The sequence below is a fragment of the Mandrillus leucophaeus genome, unplaced genomic scaffold, assembly GCF_000951045.1.
Source record: "Mandrillus leucophaeus isolate KB7577 unplaced genomic scaffold, Mleu.le_1.0 Scaffold1278, whole genome shotgun sequence".
NCBI classification, from domain to species: domain Eukaryota; kingdom Metazoa; phylum Chordata; class Mammalia; order Primates; family Cercopithecidae; genus Mandrillus; species Mandrillus leucophaeus.
In genome coordinates, this window is record NW_012101187.1 from 404,412 (window position 1) to 423,057 (window position 18,646).

Consider the following 18,646-nt stretch of genomic DNA (forward strand, 5'->3'; position numbering starts at 1 on the left):
TTTCAGTTTTAGGGTCTTTTGGTTTTCTGGTCAGTCAATAAATATTTAGGTACATATTAAGTGCTGACACCATTCTGGGCATAGGTCACAGTAGTAAGTGAATGAAATCAAACTTGCCCTTGAAGAACTTAGATTTCTGTGAAAGGATGCCTACAAATACTTTAACAAATAAGAATGCCATGTGCTACAAAGTACTAGAACAAGGCAAATAAGTTATTATGAGAACGAGTCGGGGGCTCCTTTATCTGTAGGTGGTCAGGAAAGTTTTCTCTTCCATGACATTTGGACTGAGATTTGTTGACAAGTAGAGCTGGGGACAATGCTACTGGCAGAGCCAATACCTTGTGCAAGATCCCAAGGTAGCAATGAGCTTAGTGTGCATTCAGGAAGAAGCAGGGACAGGGCGGTAAGGGCTGTGAGCTGCGAGACCTTAGTAGATGGCCTGGCAGATGGAAGATCATGGGAGGCCTTCCCAGAGCAGAGTCAAGGGCAGATTTGCTCCACACAAAGATCACGGTGTTCAGACTGAAGTTTCTGTTTTTCCAAACCATTTTCAAAAAAAAGTCCTTGAGTCAGGTTGGTAGTGGAGGGAACTGCAGGCTAAGAGAAGAGAGCTATACAGGAGCTATACAAGAGACTGGAGCATCCCTTTCTCACTTGTCACTGTTCCATCTTTCAATCTGAGGCAGCCCCTGACCTTCGTAGAATTCCATTTTTTCTCCTATAAAATCAAGCTGTACATATTTCTTTCCCGCTTCACTGCTGTGCTATGTAAGGTAAAAATCCAACTATCTAGTGATTAATTGAGGCTTCTCCCCGACTCCTTGAATATCTCAAGCCTCTTTCATATCCCCTACTTCCACTTTTTAAATGTAAACTATATGAATTTCCTGAAATAGCTGTGTTCTCTCCGTGTGTATATAAAAGCAACTGAAGGTTGAAGAGTTCTTTATATTCTTTACAAGTTTCCTTAAAGCAATACCTTAATTACCCAACACTTTAGGGCTTGTGAAGGACTTTTTTTTTTCTTTCTTACATCTATAATAAATAATTCTGCCTAGTAATCATCTTAATGCATCAGAATTCAGGGAACTGATAGCTAGTTTTAGTATTTCGCCCTGTGGAACTAACCTGCCGATCCTCAGTAGGCCCCATGCTTAAGGTTGCTTCCCTGAGCTGAGATGGCTGGAAATGAAGCAGCTCAAGTTCTTTGAAAGGGGGACACAGAAGCAGCTGATATTTACTGAAACTGGCAGATTCCTAGGCTATATGCTTCTACTCTGCCATTTAACTCCAATGGACATCCTCGTCCTAAGTTTCTGCCTACTGCATATAATGAACATAAAAGCAAAAACTGTATATGGTGAAAAAAAATCGCTCCTAGATTAAAAATGAACTAAAGATCACATCTAATTCTACAAACTGTAAAAACTGACCCAGGAAAAAGTAGGCTTGAGAAAAATAACCAATATGATAGCTAGCATTGCTCCTGGTAAAGACTGCTATTGATTAAACATTGACAAAAGAAGAAACTCTTCTTGACAAAATTTAGGTTTGCAAAATTTCACCTAGTGAAGCTGGACCTGGTGGAAATAATGGTTGCAAAAGGGACTCTGCAATAGCAAAAGTTTTCATAAGGAAAAATCATAAGGCTTAAAATTAAATGATGACTCAGATGGTTCTCCTAAAATTTACAGAACTGATACCAATTATACTAATTTCATCAAAACAGAAAAAAATGCAAAAGCTTGGAAATAACTCAACTGGATAACTATTTCACACCTTCTTCTCTCTCCTCAAATCCCTAAATTCCCCCATCCTCACTCTCAACTGATGGATTTGCTTCCTATTTTCCTGAGAAAATAAAGCAGGCAAAAGAGAACTGTCAGACTCTCTCAGCACTGTGCCTCCTCACCACCAGCAGCTGCACTCCTGGTCTCTGCCTTCCTACTATTGTCATGGTCTTTCTATGTCCTTGCCTAAATCAGCTCCCCACTTTGGCACCAGATCCCATCATCTTTTCCCTGCTCAAGGACATCAGATCAGCTCAAGGACATCTTCCATCTCTCTTTCGCATCCTTAATATTTCGATTTCTATTTGACCATCTTATTTCTCACATTTAAAAACAAAAACCTTCTCTTGACGTCACCCCATTTCTCATCAGCCACCATTCCCATCTTTGCTTCCCATAGTGGTAAAACTCCTCAAAGAGTTGGCTGCATTCATTATCTGCAATTCCCCTTCTCCCATTCTCTCTTCAACCCATTCCTTTCACTGTGCTTCCAAATATGTTCCCACAGAGATCACCCAGGACCTTGATTCTCAGTCCTCAGCTTACATACCCTATAATGGTTATTGGAAAGCTGATCACTCTCGACTCATTAAGATACCTCCTTGGCTTTCACTCCAGGCACCATGCTCTTGGCTTTCCTCCACCTTGACGGTCATACCTCTCAGTCTCATTTGTTGGCTTGTCCTCTCCCTGATTTCTTAGATGGAAATCCCCCGGGGTTCAGTCCCTGGACTTCTATTTCCTGTCTTCCTCCATTGGTGATTGTACCCAGGCCCACTGTTTCAAATAGCATCTAGATGCCAACAAGTCCCAGATTTCTATCTTTAGTTCAGAACTCTCTCCCAAAATCAAGTTGGATATCCAGCTTCCTACTCAACATCAACCATGGAATTCTAATAGGTGTTTCAAACTTAACACATCTTAAACTGGACTCCCGGTCATCTTTCTCCACCATTACCACTCCAATCCCACTAAGCCTTCCCTATCTTAGTTGATCGTAACTACACTCTTCAGTTCCTCAGGATAAAAACTTTGGGGTTAGCTTTAACCACTCTCAATTCCCCCATACCCTACATCCTATGCATCAGGGAATCCTATGGGTCTTACCTTCAAATGTATCCCAAATCTGACCATTCTCACTAGCTTCACTGCTCCCACCCATTTGAGCCATCATTCTCCCACCTTGCTGACCACAGGAGCCCCCATCTTTATCCTTGCCTTCCTACCATCTAGTCTGAACAAAGAATTTATGAAACTTCAGTCAGATTGGGTCATTGCTCTGCAAAAGGCCCTATAATGGCTCCCCATTGCACTCTAGAGTCAAGCCCTTCCCAAAGCCTCCCAGGTCCAGGCAATCTGGCCCCTCTCTGACCTCCTCTCCCATTACTCTCCCCCCAACTCCCTTCTTTTGAGCCATACTGATCCTTTTGATGCTCCTCTGACATAGATATGCCCCCACTGTGGGGCCTTTGCACCAGCTAATTACTCTGACAAGCATATTCTTTCCCCAAATATCCCCTAGGATGACTCCTTCATTTCCTTCAAGTCTTGGTTCATATCTCACCTCCAGATGATTTGTTTCCTAAGTACTCTATACTGCAATCTGTATCCTCACCTCTCCTGTATGTTTTCTTTTTTCAATAGCACTTAGTACCTCTTGTTATAGAATCTACTTATTTTTTATGTTTACTATCTGTCTCTCCTTGCCAAAAAATAAGACTCAACAAGGGCAGGAATATTGTCTTTATTTACAGATATATTCTAAGAAAAAAATACATAGCACATAGTAGATGTTTATTATTTATTGAATGATGAACCATGCTATTTAAATTAACAAAATTAACTGACTTAATGAAATTATCTCCAGAAAAATACTCTTAGAAAAAAGTCATCAATGTTGGTATAATTCTGATATTTAAAAAAATCTTTTACATTAAGACAAAGGGTCAAAACCTCCATAGAGCCAATGCTAAATGGGTGAAAATGGTGATATAAAAATGCCCTGTGTTCACCAGATTGTCATATGCTTTATGTAACTCACCTCAGGTATTATTATGCCCACTACACAGATGAAAAGACTGAATCTCAGGGAATTATGTGTTTACCAAAGTCACATAGCTAGTCTGTGTTGGAAACAGGATTTCACTTCAAGTCTGTATGCCTCCACTCTTGCAATTATACTACCCTGCCTCCCTACCACACTGAAAGACTTTTCCTAGTTGATTTTTAAATGACTGGTTGCATGAGGGATGAGAATAGCTCACTGTTTCCTATTAAATTTCCTACTACAACTGAAGTTTGCCACCAACAGCATTTGAAAAGCAGGACCAAAAATTCAACAGTGCATATTCACACTGGTAAACTCCCCCATTAGGCATGAAGAGATATAGCAAATGGATGTGAGTTGAAGAAGGCTTGCAAACATTGTCCCAAAAACATTCTCTGGTGGCAAATAATTCTTCACAATCCAATCATTCCCTCATTGTTTTATTCCCCTCACCAAAACATATGGCAGAACACTGAAGCTGGTCATTTACTTGGATTTTTAAATATATAGGTTCATTGTTCTAAAAAATTTCAGCATCAAATGGATTTTTAAGCACTGATTAACATATCCTATATGGTAGGCAAAATAATACCTCAGCGAAGATGTCCACATGCTAATACTCAAAACCTGTGAATATGTTACTTTACATGGCAACAGCAACTTTACAGATGTGATTACGTTAAGGATCTTGAGAAGAATATTCTGGATTATCTGGGTGAGATCAATGTAATCACAAGGGTTTTTTTGCTTTTTGCTTTTTGTTTTTTTAAGATGGAATCTCACTCTCTTGCCCAGGCTGGAGTGCAGTGGTGCCATCTGAGCTCACTGCAGCCTCAGCCTCCTGGGTTCAAGTGATTCTCCTGCCTTAGCCTCCCAAGTAGCTGGGATTACAGGTGTGCACCACCATGCCTGACTAATTTTTATATTTTTAGTAGAGGTGGGGCTTTGCCATGTTGGCCAGGCTGGCCTTGAGCTCCTGGTCTCAAGTGATCCACCCGGCTTGGCCTCCCAAAGTGCTGGGATTACAGGTGTGAGCCACCAGGCCTGGCCCACAAAGGTCTTTATAAGAGGGAAGTAAGTCAGCCACGGGAGATGTGACAACGGAAGCAGGGGCTGCAATGTTGCCAATGCTGTGAGGAAACCATGAGCCCAGGAATATGAGCAGGCTCTAGAAGCTAGAAAAAGCAGGAATTGATTCTCCCTTACGGCTTCCCTACCAATTCCTTGATTTTAGCCCCGTAAGACCATATGCATAGTAATACATTTATTATTTTAAGCCACTGAGTTCATGGTAATTTGTCACAGCAGCAATAGAGAACTCCTTTTGACACAGTGTCATAGAAGTGCCTAAGTCTCTGGACATAGCTTGTGCCCACTCTGCTTTTATCTGTGTTAAGGGGGCCATCAGCAAACCAAGATCCAGGGGAACAAGAGAAAGATTTGTGACGTGACATCCAGCAGATAAAGTCCAAGGCAGGAGACTCTGCCCTGCCCCAAATCCTCCCTCCTCCACAGAGGTAACAATGCGCCATCACTGAGGGTCCACTGTGATGGCTGCCTGGTAACGCCAAGAACCCCTAAAAAGAAATAAGATTAGTCATTGTCTCAAGTTACCTGTTCCACTGACAGATGAAAACAATCAATGGCAGAATCCGTTTACTTGGCATTTTTCAAAATTAAAGAAAATAAGAGCCATAAAGGGCCTCAGATTGTGAGAATAGCTTTTAATTTAAAACAATTGAAGCAATAAATCATCCATCTCTCTTTCCATCACAGGCAAATACTCTCCCAAAACATTTGATATAGTTTAACAACAACTGTGACTAGTGCAAAATCAAATAAATACAAACTCTTTCAGGAGCCAACATCAAAACCTGCTGGACAGGTAGGCACAGGAACAGACTCAGCCTCTGCTAAGGCTGAGACAAGCGGCACATTGAGAGTGGCAGGATTTGTGCAGTGTTTCAACACACTCAGCTTTGAACAGACTCAACAATACCTGGGGAGGGGAAACCACAAGAGAATTTTGCCTACAATGAAACGAATATGCCCAACACCCTCATGTGGCTAATATCTTTGGCATCTAGAAGATGCTAGCAAAGGTGCAAAGGTAGCAGCTCCCAGGCAAAGCTGAAGACAGGCAGTTTGGCCTCATTTGCTTTTGTCTTTTAATTGGGATCATACATATATACTGGTTTTTCGGCAGAAAGAAAAAAAATCTGCTTTCTAGGAGATGTTCGGTGCCTCATAGTGCTCCTGACTCCAGCAAACATATTTGTGTTGTTTCTGTTTATTTAGATGCTTTGCAGAATTGCCTTTCCTATTTACAGATTTCACTGCCTACCTCACACCATGTAAGTCTAGAGTGGGGCTGTCCAATAGAAGTATAACGTTATCCAGATATCTAATTTTAAATTCTTTAGGGGATACATTTTTTTTAAAGATAAAAATGGGTGAAAAGAATTTTAATAATACATATTACATTGTTAGTATTTTACCTAATACATCAAAAATAGTGTCATTTCAGCATGTTATCAATATGAAATACTTTAAATTCCTTTTTGGTACCAAGCCTTCAAAATCTGATGTGTATTTTATGTATACAGCACAGTCTCGATTTGAACAAGCCAAATTTTGAGTAGTCATCGTCACATATGGCTGTTGACTGCCACATTGAATAGCACAGGCCTACAGAGTCTTATGCAAACTCTTTTAGAGTCATTTACGGAGTGGAAAATCTCTGTGACACTGCGTTGGTGATCTCAGACACCAACTCAAGAGTACAGAACCTTGTTGTATAGCCTAGGATTTTTTTTAAATCTAAAGTAAAGATATTATCACACTTTATCTAATCCCATCCCCTGCTCCTGCCCCTGCCCCCTGCCACCTCCCCACAGAAGGCCTGTACTGATGTGATTTAGCAACAGTGATGCCTACAAGATGACAAAGACGGCCTTTCTGTGGGAGACAATTGTGTCAGCACTTATTTGGGGATCATAGCTCTAACTGAATTAAAATTTTGTTTCCCATCCTCTTCTAGAATTTTAAAATATTCTATAAAGGTGACAGATTTAGTTGAAGGCAGTTCTGAGGCTTTTCTAGGAGGACATTTTAAATGGATTTTTGTTTTGTTTTTGAGGGGGATGGAGCCAAAGTACCTCATGGACTGGAAAGTTGTTTGTTTCAAGAGTAGAAAAAAGTGGGGCCGGATGCGGCAGCTCACGCGTGTAATCCCAGCACTTTGAGAGGCTGAGGCAGGTTGAGGTCAAGAGTTCAAGACCAGCCTGGTCAACATGGCAAAACCCTGTCTCTACTAAAAGTAGAAAAATTAGCCAGGCTTAGTGGCGTGCACCAGTAATCCCGGCTACTTGGGAAGCTGAGGCAGGAGAACCACTTGAACCTGGGAGGCGGAGGTTGCAGTGAGCTGAGATTGCACCACTGCACTCCAGCCTGGGCAACAGAGAGAGACTCTGTCTCAAAAAAAAAAAAAAAGTGGGATGACTACCCAAAAAAGTATAGATAAGTGGAGTAGGAATACAGAGGGGTGTCAGGGGCACTAAGAATAACACAGGTCCTCAACTGGGGAGTATAAGCTGTAACAATGCAAAAATACAACATCCAAACCTCTAAGTGATCCCTCATATTTCACATTGTCAGACTCTAGTGGTAACCACAGGAAAATAAAAATAAAACGTTAGGGCAAGAGAGGACTTCTGAGCTAATCTAGCCTAACCCACTTGTTTCAAACAAAAAGGCCCAGAGAGGTACAGTGATTCAGTACCACCTCACTTAGAGTGGAGTCAGGATCCAGACCCAGGTGCTCTCACTATGAATTGCAGGTAAGGCTCTGGTTCAGGTAAAGGGAATAAATGACTCAGGGAGCAAGAGGCTTGAGCTATCCCCATTGGACTTCCTATGGCCCAAAGTAACCACTGGGAAATGTTAGGCACATTCTCTTGTAGGTAGGAGAAAGCAGCCTAGTCAATTCCAAAATACTGAAGCAACGTTGATGTAAAGGGTCACTAACACATGATTCTTCCAAAGTCTTTTCTGCATACTTTTTTTTCCTTTACAAGAAAATCCCAATCTGAACCAAACTGGATTTCTGATTGGTTATATGGGAATTTAGATCAACTGGCAAAATAAAAACTTTGATACATTACCTTTTCCAAAGACACATTCATTGGAATTCTACACAAATGAACATCAAAAGATATTTACAGGAAGAAAGTGCTGTCTTTCACACAGACACCCATATACAGTGAGAATTTCACAATTAGACCACCATGCCTCACATAGAGGACTCCTAACAGACTGATAATGAGTTGACACAATCCACACGTTATTCCACTTTTCACTCACAAGTAATTGTGTCTACACAAGTGTAAAATTAAGCAGTACATTCCAGACTTTTATAGGGGAACCTGCCTTGTATATATTGAGATACACATATAAATACGTTTTTAAGCAAGTAAGAAACCCATTATTTACTCCAGTTTTTCCCAGCTCTCAATCTGAAGTAAAGAATAGCACATATACAAAACTTTGCCTTGTAGAAATAGCCCTTTGTGTTGTGAGGCAGAAGAAAAGGCAGCCATAGCAGAATTTCTTACAATATGTCTAGGCATCAAAAGGGCTAGTTAATGAAATCAAACGATTTATAGCCTATAGTCTTAACTACTGATTTTACACCACTGATTTTTCAAAGTTTTATTACAAAATTTTTATTTTATTCAAAATACACATGCTGTCTTTATCCACATTTCAATCCAAACCCCTCGGTCATCCCCAATTCCAAAAAACAGGTCTTTGCTTTATAACATCGCTGAAAACAAGCCATTTTTGATGCGGGTTTGGAATTATTATTCTATGACACTCCCTCTGCCCTAAGGGGACTGGATTTTGTAAGGCTGCTTAGTGTGGGGATGTCCACGGGAGTCAGTGACTCTCATAACAGAGTGGGACTGCTTTAGGAAATCCAAGTCAACATTAGGAGGTGACACCGTGGGCACACTTTAGTAGAAAAGTACTGCACCGTGAGCTCCCTCCTTCTGCCAATCTCATTTGTTCCCAAATTGAGGAAAACATCAGAGGAGAAAAGGCAGTCTACTATGACCCACCACGGCACACCACATTCTACTCACTGAAGGTTCACTGTAACCAATCTCACTGTATCTCAAAGCATGATTGGAAAGAAGGGCAGGTGTCATCATACCATTGTTCAGATGAGGACAGTGAGGCACAAGAAGGATGAAGGACTTGCCCAAGGTCCACAGCCAACTAGGAGAAGCACCCAGGTCTCCAGACCATGGACCTCAGACACCATGTCCCTCGCTCACATGGCACCAAAGGATCACCTATGAGACAGGGCCCCCCAACATACCCAGAATCCTGATTGCTCACAACTCACTACATCCTAATCCAATGTCTGTGCTTTATTTCACCTGGTTGTTCTGTTTATTTTCCTACAGTTTCTAAAAAGACCCTTTCAACCAAACAAATACATGTTAAACAGGCAGCAATAAATCCTTTTTCATTTGACCGAATAATCTGAAATAGCAACTCCAGAGACTCTAGAATTTGGTACAGACCAGTAGGAAAATTATAGAAATTACAGAATGCTATCATTCCACTTTTCATCACATTGGAAACTCTAATCTAATCCCAGGTTGCAACTAAAATGCCGAAATAACCAAAATGAAAAGGATAGTCTATATAAAATTTCTTTGCATCTAAAATCCTTAGAGTGTCCAAGATCACACTGTCGGTCACATCAGATAAGCAGTAAAGACAAGTCAGAAGGTGATAAACCAAAAAAGGGCAGAGATGAGACTATGGCCCCAGAAAAACAAGGAAATGGAGGCAGATAAAGAGCTCAGAGACAGGAAAATCACAGACAAATTTGGGGCACGTGACATGACTCCAAAGAGTTATCATGTGAGATGGTAAAAAGAGATTAGCTATTTTAACTAAAAATAAACACCATACCTTTTGGGGAAAGGGGCTGCTGAGAAACAGAGAATTTACCTACCTTTGACAAAGTACAATATTATACTGCTGTGGGCATCTAGCATTACACCAGCAAATGTCCCAAACCCAGGTGAATTCTTGACAGCACTTAAAGGCATAACTCAGCCCTTTTTTTAACTCCTTAAAATCTAAGTGGGGAACTAATCTTCTCGAAGGTTCCTGAGTCATAGTTTTGTGAAAATATTTACTTGCTTTTTTCAGATATGCTTAATACCAACTGTTCAGCCTTTAAAAACCAACTTGTCACAGATTTTCTAGTAGACTCCCTCTTCTAGTAAGTCTCACACTCTCAGTCACTCTCACACACATTCACACAATCATATTATGAATTTTGATACGACTTAAATTAAAAATATCTTTCATTGCAGAGGCTCTATTATGGACAGAGCATAATATCTACATGGATACATCAGAAACTATTGTATGTCATGAAAAAAATATGTCACAAATAAAGCCCCTCCAATTGCTGATTTTCTATATGAAACACAAGTGGGCTTTTCATTTGCTGTGGGTAAGGCCACACCACTGGCCACATTATTTGGTTTCTCTGGAGGCCACTACCACTGACCCCCAAAGCAAAATAGAGGGCTGGGGGCACATCTCCCTTTCTGATGTGCTGATGGCAGATCCTCCACCAGCAATATGAATACTTTTTTGTTTTTAAATATCATCCTCTTTTTGAACATTTATAAAAACTATCTACAATATAACAGTGTATCATCACTAATAGAAATTTCTTTCCAGTTCTATTTCAGAAGGTGTCAACTGATGGTGCTCTTTAAATAAACTATAAATACCACATGTATTCCTTCATGTCTGGTTGTTTCAACTTCTTCTTCTTCTTCTTCTTTTTTTTTTTTTTTTTTTTTTGGCAAATTAAAAAGGCGTATGGCTTCTTCTTGCCAACTTTTATGTTTGAGGTTTAACTTGGTATCCTGTGGTAAAAGTACATGTAGCCCAGGTCTTTAGGGGGCCTTTCTGAGGCACAAACTTTGTGGTCATTGTAAATCACCCATCTGAAACAAGACAGAAGCATTTGATGGATTTCAGTCAGTTCCAGGAAACTTTACAGAGAGAAGTTACTAAACCATATGGCGCACAATACTTAACCATGATGTTTGAAGATACTATACTCAAGTTCGTTGTATAAAAAGGAACAGAATGCTGGTAGGGAATCACAACTGCTTTTTTTTTTTTAAGAGACCTCATTCTGTTCCCAGGCTGTATGGTAGCACAATCTGAAGCTTCAAACTCCTGGGCTCAAGGGATCCTCTTGCATCAGCCTCCGGAGTAGCTAGGAACACAGGCACATGCCATTATACCCAGCTACAACTGCTTTTTGATTCTTAAGCTCAATCAAAAAGTAGTTACTGAAATGTATCTGGAGCCTCCAAACATTTTAACCTTTGATCCCATAACTCCCTTTATAGAAATCCATACATAGCCTGAGAAATTGAGTCAAAGAATTATGTACAACAATGCTTATTTCAGTCTTAGGTATAAAACTAGCTTAAAACTAGAATTTTTAAAAAATCCACGCAGTGAACTATTATAGAACTATTAAAATTTATTCAAAGAATATTTGCCAAAGTGAGAAAATAATCATGATATAATATGAAATGGGAAAACACAGGTAAAAAAATTGTATGTACTCTGCACATATTTTAAGCTTTTAGTTAAGTTGTAAATACATGTGCATATTTATATGTAATATGTGTGCATATAGACATATATACACTTTCTTCCAATGAGCCAATACAACAAAGAAAAATATATCAAAATGTAGACAATGGTTATTGTTAGGCTTCCAGAGTACATATTCTTTGTATATTTTTATATTTATAAATTATTTACAATGAATTTTATTGCTTTAAAAGTTATAATTAAGCTATTTTTCTTTTAAAAAGAATTTTTACTTTATTTTCTTTGACTTCATTCCATAAAGTGTTTCTAAAAGAGCTATTGTGTTTGTAATAAAAAGAATTCACGACAAAGATTAAATCCCAACCGAGCGCGGTGGCTCACAACTGTAATCTCAGCACTTTGGGAGACCAAGGCGGGTGGATCACCTGAGGTCAGGAGTTCGGGACCAGCCTGCCTGACCAACATGGCGAAACCCCATCTCTACTAAAAATACAAAACTAGCCGGACATGATGGTGCACGCCTGTAATCCCAGCTACTTGGGAGGCTGAGGCAGGAGAATCGCTTGAATTTGGGAGGTGCAGGTTGTAATGAGCTGAGATTGTGCCATTGCACTCCAGCCTGGGCAACAAGAATGAAACTCCATCTCAAAAAAAAAAAAGATAAATTGCTGTGCTCAACTATTTTATCAATCAAGTCAAGAAGACAAAACCAAAAGACACACCACAAAAGAACACAATGGAGTCCAGGTGGGAAATGGCCAGTCCTGCAGTGGGAGCCATGGAGCAAGAGGCCACACTCAGGCATTTCTCCAGCGTCCACATGGCCTGAGCACTGCCCTCAAGCAGAAGTGCCAACCCACAGGCCACTCAGTACGGAGCTGCAGGAAGGGTACCAGTGGGGCCTGTAGGGATCCAGCCCAGGGAGAAGGTTCTGAGGAAAGCAGCAGTCTTTCATTCCACAACTGTCTCATTCCCGGTTCACCATACACTTAACAATTCTACTTAAGAAGGCTGAGAAGCCAACTGCAAGGTTGTAGTAAGGCAATGCACTGAAGGTTTAGAGCTGCCAGATAAGACACAGGTTACCCAGTTACATCTGAGTATCAGGTAAGCAATAATTAATTTCAGTATAAGCATGCCCCATATAATATTTGGGACATAGAATACTTGAAATTTATTTATACTAAAAAATTATTCATTATTTATCTGAAATTCAAATTTAATAGGGCATCCTGGTTTTTCTTATCTTGTTCCATTTTGTTGGCTAAATATGGCAATCCTAGGGAGGTTCCAATTACAGCATACATTCTGCTGCAGGATGCATCTTTATTTTGGGAAGTCACCTTGGTATGATAGTTGAAAGTGGCTTTGAATACCAGCTCTGACATAGCTACTTACTAGCTAAGGTCAAGCTATTCAGCCTCCCTGAGTCTCAGTGTCTTGATGTGTAAAAGGGCATTAACAATGTACCCTTTACAAGACCAATGTGAGAACCAAATGAGATAACATACAATGTACCTAGGAGAGTGCCTGGCATCTAGTAGGTACTCAACAAATCATAGCTATCATTTACCTTCTAAAAATGACTCACCTTCCTTCCTTTTTGATATGGCAAATATAATGACCACTCATTGTGGATGTTCCCATGTGACTGATGAATGCAAATAGCTCATATGCTGTGAAAGAGGAAACAACTCAGTTACAAGGCAGCATTTTCAGAATGAAGAGCACTTCTGGTTAGAATTTAAAACTAACAATAGTATAATCCAGCAACTGTTTAGATTCGAAAGACAAGGTCTATTTATCTTGCTATGTTGACAACTCACACATACTCAGAGTGACACTAAATTCAACCTGCAAATTTGTGATCACAAAAATAGGACATAAATTATCAAAGCACAGCTGATGTTAAATTCAAATGTGGAAAGCAATTTTTAAAAATCCCACAACCCGGTCTGGTGGCAAGCTTATGGGTGGATCTAAAAGGGTAGTCCTGGCTCTATCGCTTCCAAATAGCATGAGGGCGGACAAGTTGTTTCCTCTTTCTGAGCCTGTTTCTTTATGGGGATTAAAAAAAAGTCCACCCACTTTGCAGGGTTGTATAAAACTTAAATGAGCAAGTCAGACTAAAATACCACACAAATGTCAAAATTATGAGGAAGAGAGCAGATAGTTGTTATCATTTATAGAAGAGGATAATGCTTTGTGCAGGATTTTTCACTTGCTCATGATTATAACTTATGTGGGACCAAACTTCAGGCTTCATGCTTTCTGAACAAGGAGATATATGGCCTCTGAGACAGTGAGACCAATGTTTATTCTCTAACAAGTACCTCCTGCAAAATCAGGCCCAGTACTCTATGATATCCATGTTGAATCCATTTTAGCTCATGTTGCCAAAGTGGCTTCCATGGACAAGTACCAGTCCACTCAGTAAACTGTTACAGACTACAATGAGATAGTATGGAAACTGAGAGCGCACATTTACAAGACTTTAGAGTAATTGAGAGTAAAATGCATGTCCACTGAATTTAATAAGGAAAAAAATGGGCTTGCATATTGATTTTGCTAGTGCTCCACTTTTACTACATTTTCCAAAAAAAGTATTGGTTCTGGACAGAGCTTTTCTCCTACTCCTCTGTCTCTCATTCTTTCTCTCTTGCTTTTCACTCAGGCTCATTCAACTTACTCAGTTGTCAATCTCCAGTCCTCATCTTACTCACTCTTCAGCAGCATCACATACTGTTGATCACCTCCTCTGTTCTCAAATACTTGCCTCCAGGACATGACTCTCTTGGTTGTCCAGCTGCCTTACCGCCTTACTGCTTCCCTTCATCTCCCTGACCTTTGAATTTTGGTGATCTGGGGTTCAAACCTTCTTCTTCCCCCCTCTACCCAGACTCTCTTTCTCTCTCTCTCTCTCTCACTCTCTGTGGCTGATGTCATGTAGTCTTATGGCAGTAAATGATATTGTTTTCTTAATTTCATTTCTGGAATGTTCATTGTTAGTGTATAGAAATAGAATTGAATTTTGTATACTGATCTTGTTTCCTGCAACCTTGGTGAACTCATTTGTTAGTTCTAATTGTTTTGTAGTCGATTCCTGTGGACTTTCTACATATAAGATCATGTCATCTGCAAATAGAGACAGTTTTACTTCTTTCTTGATAATCCAGATAACTTTTACTTCTTTTTCTTGCCTAATTGCAATGGCTAGAACCTCCTGTACAATGTTAAACAGAAGTGTCAAGAGGGGCATCTTTATCTTCTTCCTAATCTTAGGAGGAAAGCATTCAGTCTTTCACGTTAAGTATAAGGTGAACTGTGGGGTTTTTGTAGATACGTTTTATCAGGTTGAGAAAGATCACTTCCATTCCTAGTTTGCTGATCATTCTCCCCTCAGCCTTATCTATCTCAGTCAATGGCAATTCCATTCTTCCAGTAACTCAGGACAAAATCTTGCCTTCTCTCTCACACTCTTTATCAGCAAGACGAAGTCCGATCCATCAGCAAATCCTGTATCCAGAATCCAAATGCTTCATACAATCTCCACTTGTAACTCCCCATCCAAGTCACCATCATATCTTATCTGAATTATTACAATGGCCTCTTAATTGGACTCCCTGCTTCCTCCCTTTCCCCCACCAACTATTCTCACCATAGTTGCCAGAGTGGTTTTCTTTCTTTCTCTTTCTTTCTTTCTTTCTCTTTATTTATTTCTTTATTTATTTCCTTCCTTTCTTTCTTTTTCTTTCTTTCTCTTTTCTTTCTTTCTCTCTCTCTCTCTTTCTCTCTCTCTTTCTTTCTTCCTTTCTTGTTTCTTTTTTTTTTTCAGACCCTTATGTCAAGGGCTGACTTTCAATAGATTGCAGAGAGGGAGCTGCTCTGCTACATAGAAAACCCCAACCCAGAAGCAGGTCGTCTACCAATGGTTTAGCACCAGGTTCCCCATGAACGTGCGAGGGGGTGGCTGCCCTTCTGGCTGCACTCTGTTGTTCTCTTTTTCTGTTGTTGTTGTTGTTTGACATGGAGTCTCACTCTGTCACCCAGTCTGGAGTGCAGTGGCGCGATCTCGGCTCACTGCAACCTCCGCCTCCTGGCTTCAAGCGATTCTCCTACTTCAGCCTCCCAAGTGGGATTACAGGCATGTGCCACTGTGTCCGGCTAATTTTTTGTATTTTCAGTAGAAACAGGGTTTCACCATGTTAGTCAGGATGGTCTCGGTCTCCTGACCTCATGATCTGCCCATCTCGGTCTCCCAAAGTGCTGGAATTGCAGGCATGAGCCACCACGCCAGGCCCATTAGTCTTTTTTTTTTAATGGAAGTCAAATTGTGGTCATTACTCTGCCCCCAACACCCTCCAGTGGCTCCCTGTATCTCTGAGTAAAATCTCACTCTTGCAGAGGCCTATGAAATCCCCTTACCTCCTCCCCTCATCCCCCTTATTCTGCTCCAGCTACCTTGGCCTCCTGGCTGCTCCTCAAACATGCTTGGCAAGACCTGTCCTTCAAGCTTTAAACCTTCAAGCCTTTATACCTACTGTACCTACTGCTCTTTCTTTCTGAAACTCTCTTTTTTCAGATGTCATGTGACTCACTCGTTACTTCATTGAGATCTCAGGTCCAAATGTCACCTCATCAGAGAGGCCTTCCTGAACCTTCCTTATAAACAGTAACTGTCCTTCCACCCCTGCCCTCACTCCTGTTGCTCCCGTTTCCTTTATCCTGCTTTCCTGTCCATACCGCAGAAAGTAACACCTACTATGTTGCATTCTTTTTTTTTTTTTTTTTTTTGAGACGGAGTTTCGCCCTTGTTACCCAGGCTGGAATGCAATGGCATGATCTTGGCTCACTGCAACCTCTGCCTCCCGGAATCAAACGATTCTCCTGTCTCAACCTCCCAAATAGCTGGGACTACAGGCACATACCACTATGCCTGGCTAATTTTTTTGTATTTTTAGTAGAGATGGGGTTTCGCCACGTTGGCCAGGCTGGTCTCAAATGCCTGACCTCAGGTAATCCACCCACTTTGGCCTCCCAAAATGCTGGGATTACAGGTGTGAGCCACCATGCCCAGCTGCTATGTCACATTCTTACTTGTGCATGTATTTATTGTCTATCATCTTTTACCCCAGGCTAGAATAGGCTCCATAAGGACAGGGAGTTTGTTTTGTTTACTGAAATATTCCAGGCACAGAGAACAGTGCTTTGCACACTGTAGGTACTCAATAAGTATCTGTTAAATGTATAAATAAATGAGTGAATGAAGGAATGACTCCTTTCACTTCATTTCCTCACTTGTTTTTATATCTTCTTATAGAGTATATATTTTTGTAAACCTCTTACCAAAGCATAAATTGGGGTATAAACTGGTGAAATAATTATTTAATCAGAAATGAATCAGAGAAGATTGCCTTTCCCATAATTAACTGAATTTCTGTTGCTAGCTATCACATCAACTGAAAAAAAAAAGAAAAGAAAAGAATCCCAGGTCTGAAATCAGAAGCCAGGCAAAAACAGTTGAAAATGATAATCATTTTGCCTGGTATTTATTTTTTGAAACAGTGACCCAGGCACCTTACCCTTGTCTGTCCTCCAGTTCTGTCTCCCACACTAAGAACCCACCTTTACCTCCCTGTGTAAGCAAGAAAGGGAGTGAACTGAGATCCTTGTGTTTCTTGGCCCCTGTTGGCTTTTTAAGCCCTTTTGGAATAATTCTATATCATATTCCTAATCTTCAATTTAAGAGATAGAGTGCTGCTCTCCCAAAAATGTGGCTGCTCTCTAAGAATTTTCATGAAATGAAGAGAGGATACAGGCCAGGCATGGTGGCAAACGCCTGTAATCTCAGCACTTTGGGAGGCCAAGATGGGTAGATTGCTTGTGCTCAGGAGTTTGAGACCAGCCTAGGCAACAGGGCAAAACCCCATCTCTACAAATACAAAAAAAATTAGCCAGGCATGGTGGTGTGCACCTGTAGTCGCAGCTACTCTGGAGACAGAGGTGGGAGAATTGCTTGAGCCCAGGGAGTCGAGGCTGCAGTGAGCCCAGATCACACCACTGTACTCCAGCCTGGGCGACAGAGTGAGACCCTGTCTCAAAAAAAAAAAAGAGAGAGAGGATACAGTACCCCAATCAAGGCTTTTCACCACAAGGATGTCCTGCAAAACAATGGCTTCAACAATTCAACAGAGTGTTTCCTGAGCACTTCTCACCATAAGACAGGGTCACATCAATGAAACACAGCACAGATACCAACACAGCCAATGGGTTGACCAGACAGACACAAAGGACAAATCCATACACCCCAATATATCCAAACATGTCACTAAGCCCCCCCAAAAGCATTTTCCTCTCTTTGTTTAAAAACAACTCATGTACATACTCAGAACCACAAAAATAAAATTTAAAAGGTTAGCATAAATCTTAGTCCTATTATTTAAATTAACCATGTTTATCAATATAAGCAACTGCTCCATGCATTATTCATGACCTCCTGCTGGAAACAACAACAAAAGAGAATCTCTCTCAACACATTTGCAAAAATTAAACAGGTAATAAATCTCAATGTATATTTGTCTCCAAAGAGAAAATCAAGGTGAATTCACCAGAGAGAGAAACTACTGTTGATTCTTCTCTAAGTTCCCAGAGATGTCCTCCCACAAAAAAAACAGCACTCTAAAACACACTCCAAAAAACACACACTAAGAAATATTTAAGTTTTTCTGTTGAAAGTCAAAATTTTGAAATGCTTATCTCGTCTCAAGCTGCCTTTTCTGTTTACTTAAAAAGGAATTTCTAACATTTCACAAATGTTGACTTTCAACAGAAAAACCTTCAAAGTACCTGGAAGAATTAGACAAAATTGACAAAACCACTATGCCTCACATCTAGTGGACAGTGTCCCTCCAAATGGACAGAATTAAACTGTGCCTGAAACTAACATTCCTCCTCCCCACAAAACTTGTCCTTTTTGAACTCCAGGAAAATCTCCCCAACCTTGCTAATAAGAAGATATTTAAATATCAAATGTTGCCACTAACATCCCTACCCAACCTAACAGCAATTGTACTCTTTGATTTTGTTATTTGAGAAAGGACTGTTTAAAAAAAGTTTATGAAACTTGGAAGGT

At 40.4% G+C, this 18,646-nt stretch overlaps 1 protein-coding gene across 1 annotated transcript in view; it reads right to left on the reverse strand.

Annotated features, from left to right (window-relative positions):
- Positions 1 to 5,549: 5,549 nt before the first annotated feature.
- Positions 5,550 to 18,646, reverse strand: part of LOC105533677 (ubiquitin carboxyl-terminal hydrolase 13) — a gene marked incomplete at its 5' end in the record, with an annotated part of 75,064 nt that continues 61,967 nt past the window's right edge. Inside the window, 2 exons of the mRNA XM_011972170.1 lie at positions 5,550 to 10,886; positions 13,106 to 13,190. Coding sequence (XP_011827560.1) covers positions 10,793 to 10,886; positions 13,106 to 13,190 — 179 coding nt within the window. The remainder of the gene's footprint in view (positions 10,887 to 13,105; positions 13,191 to 18,646) is intronic.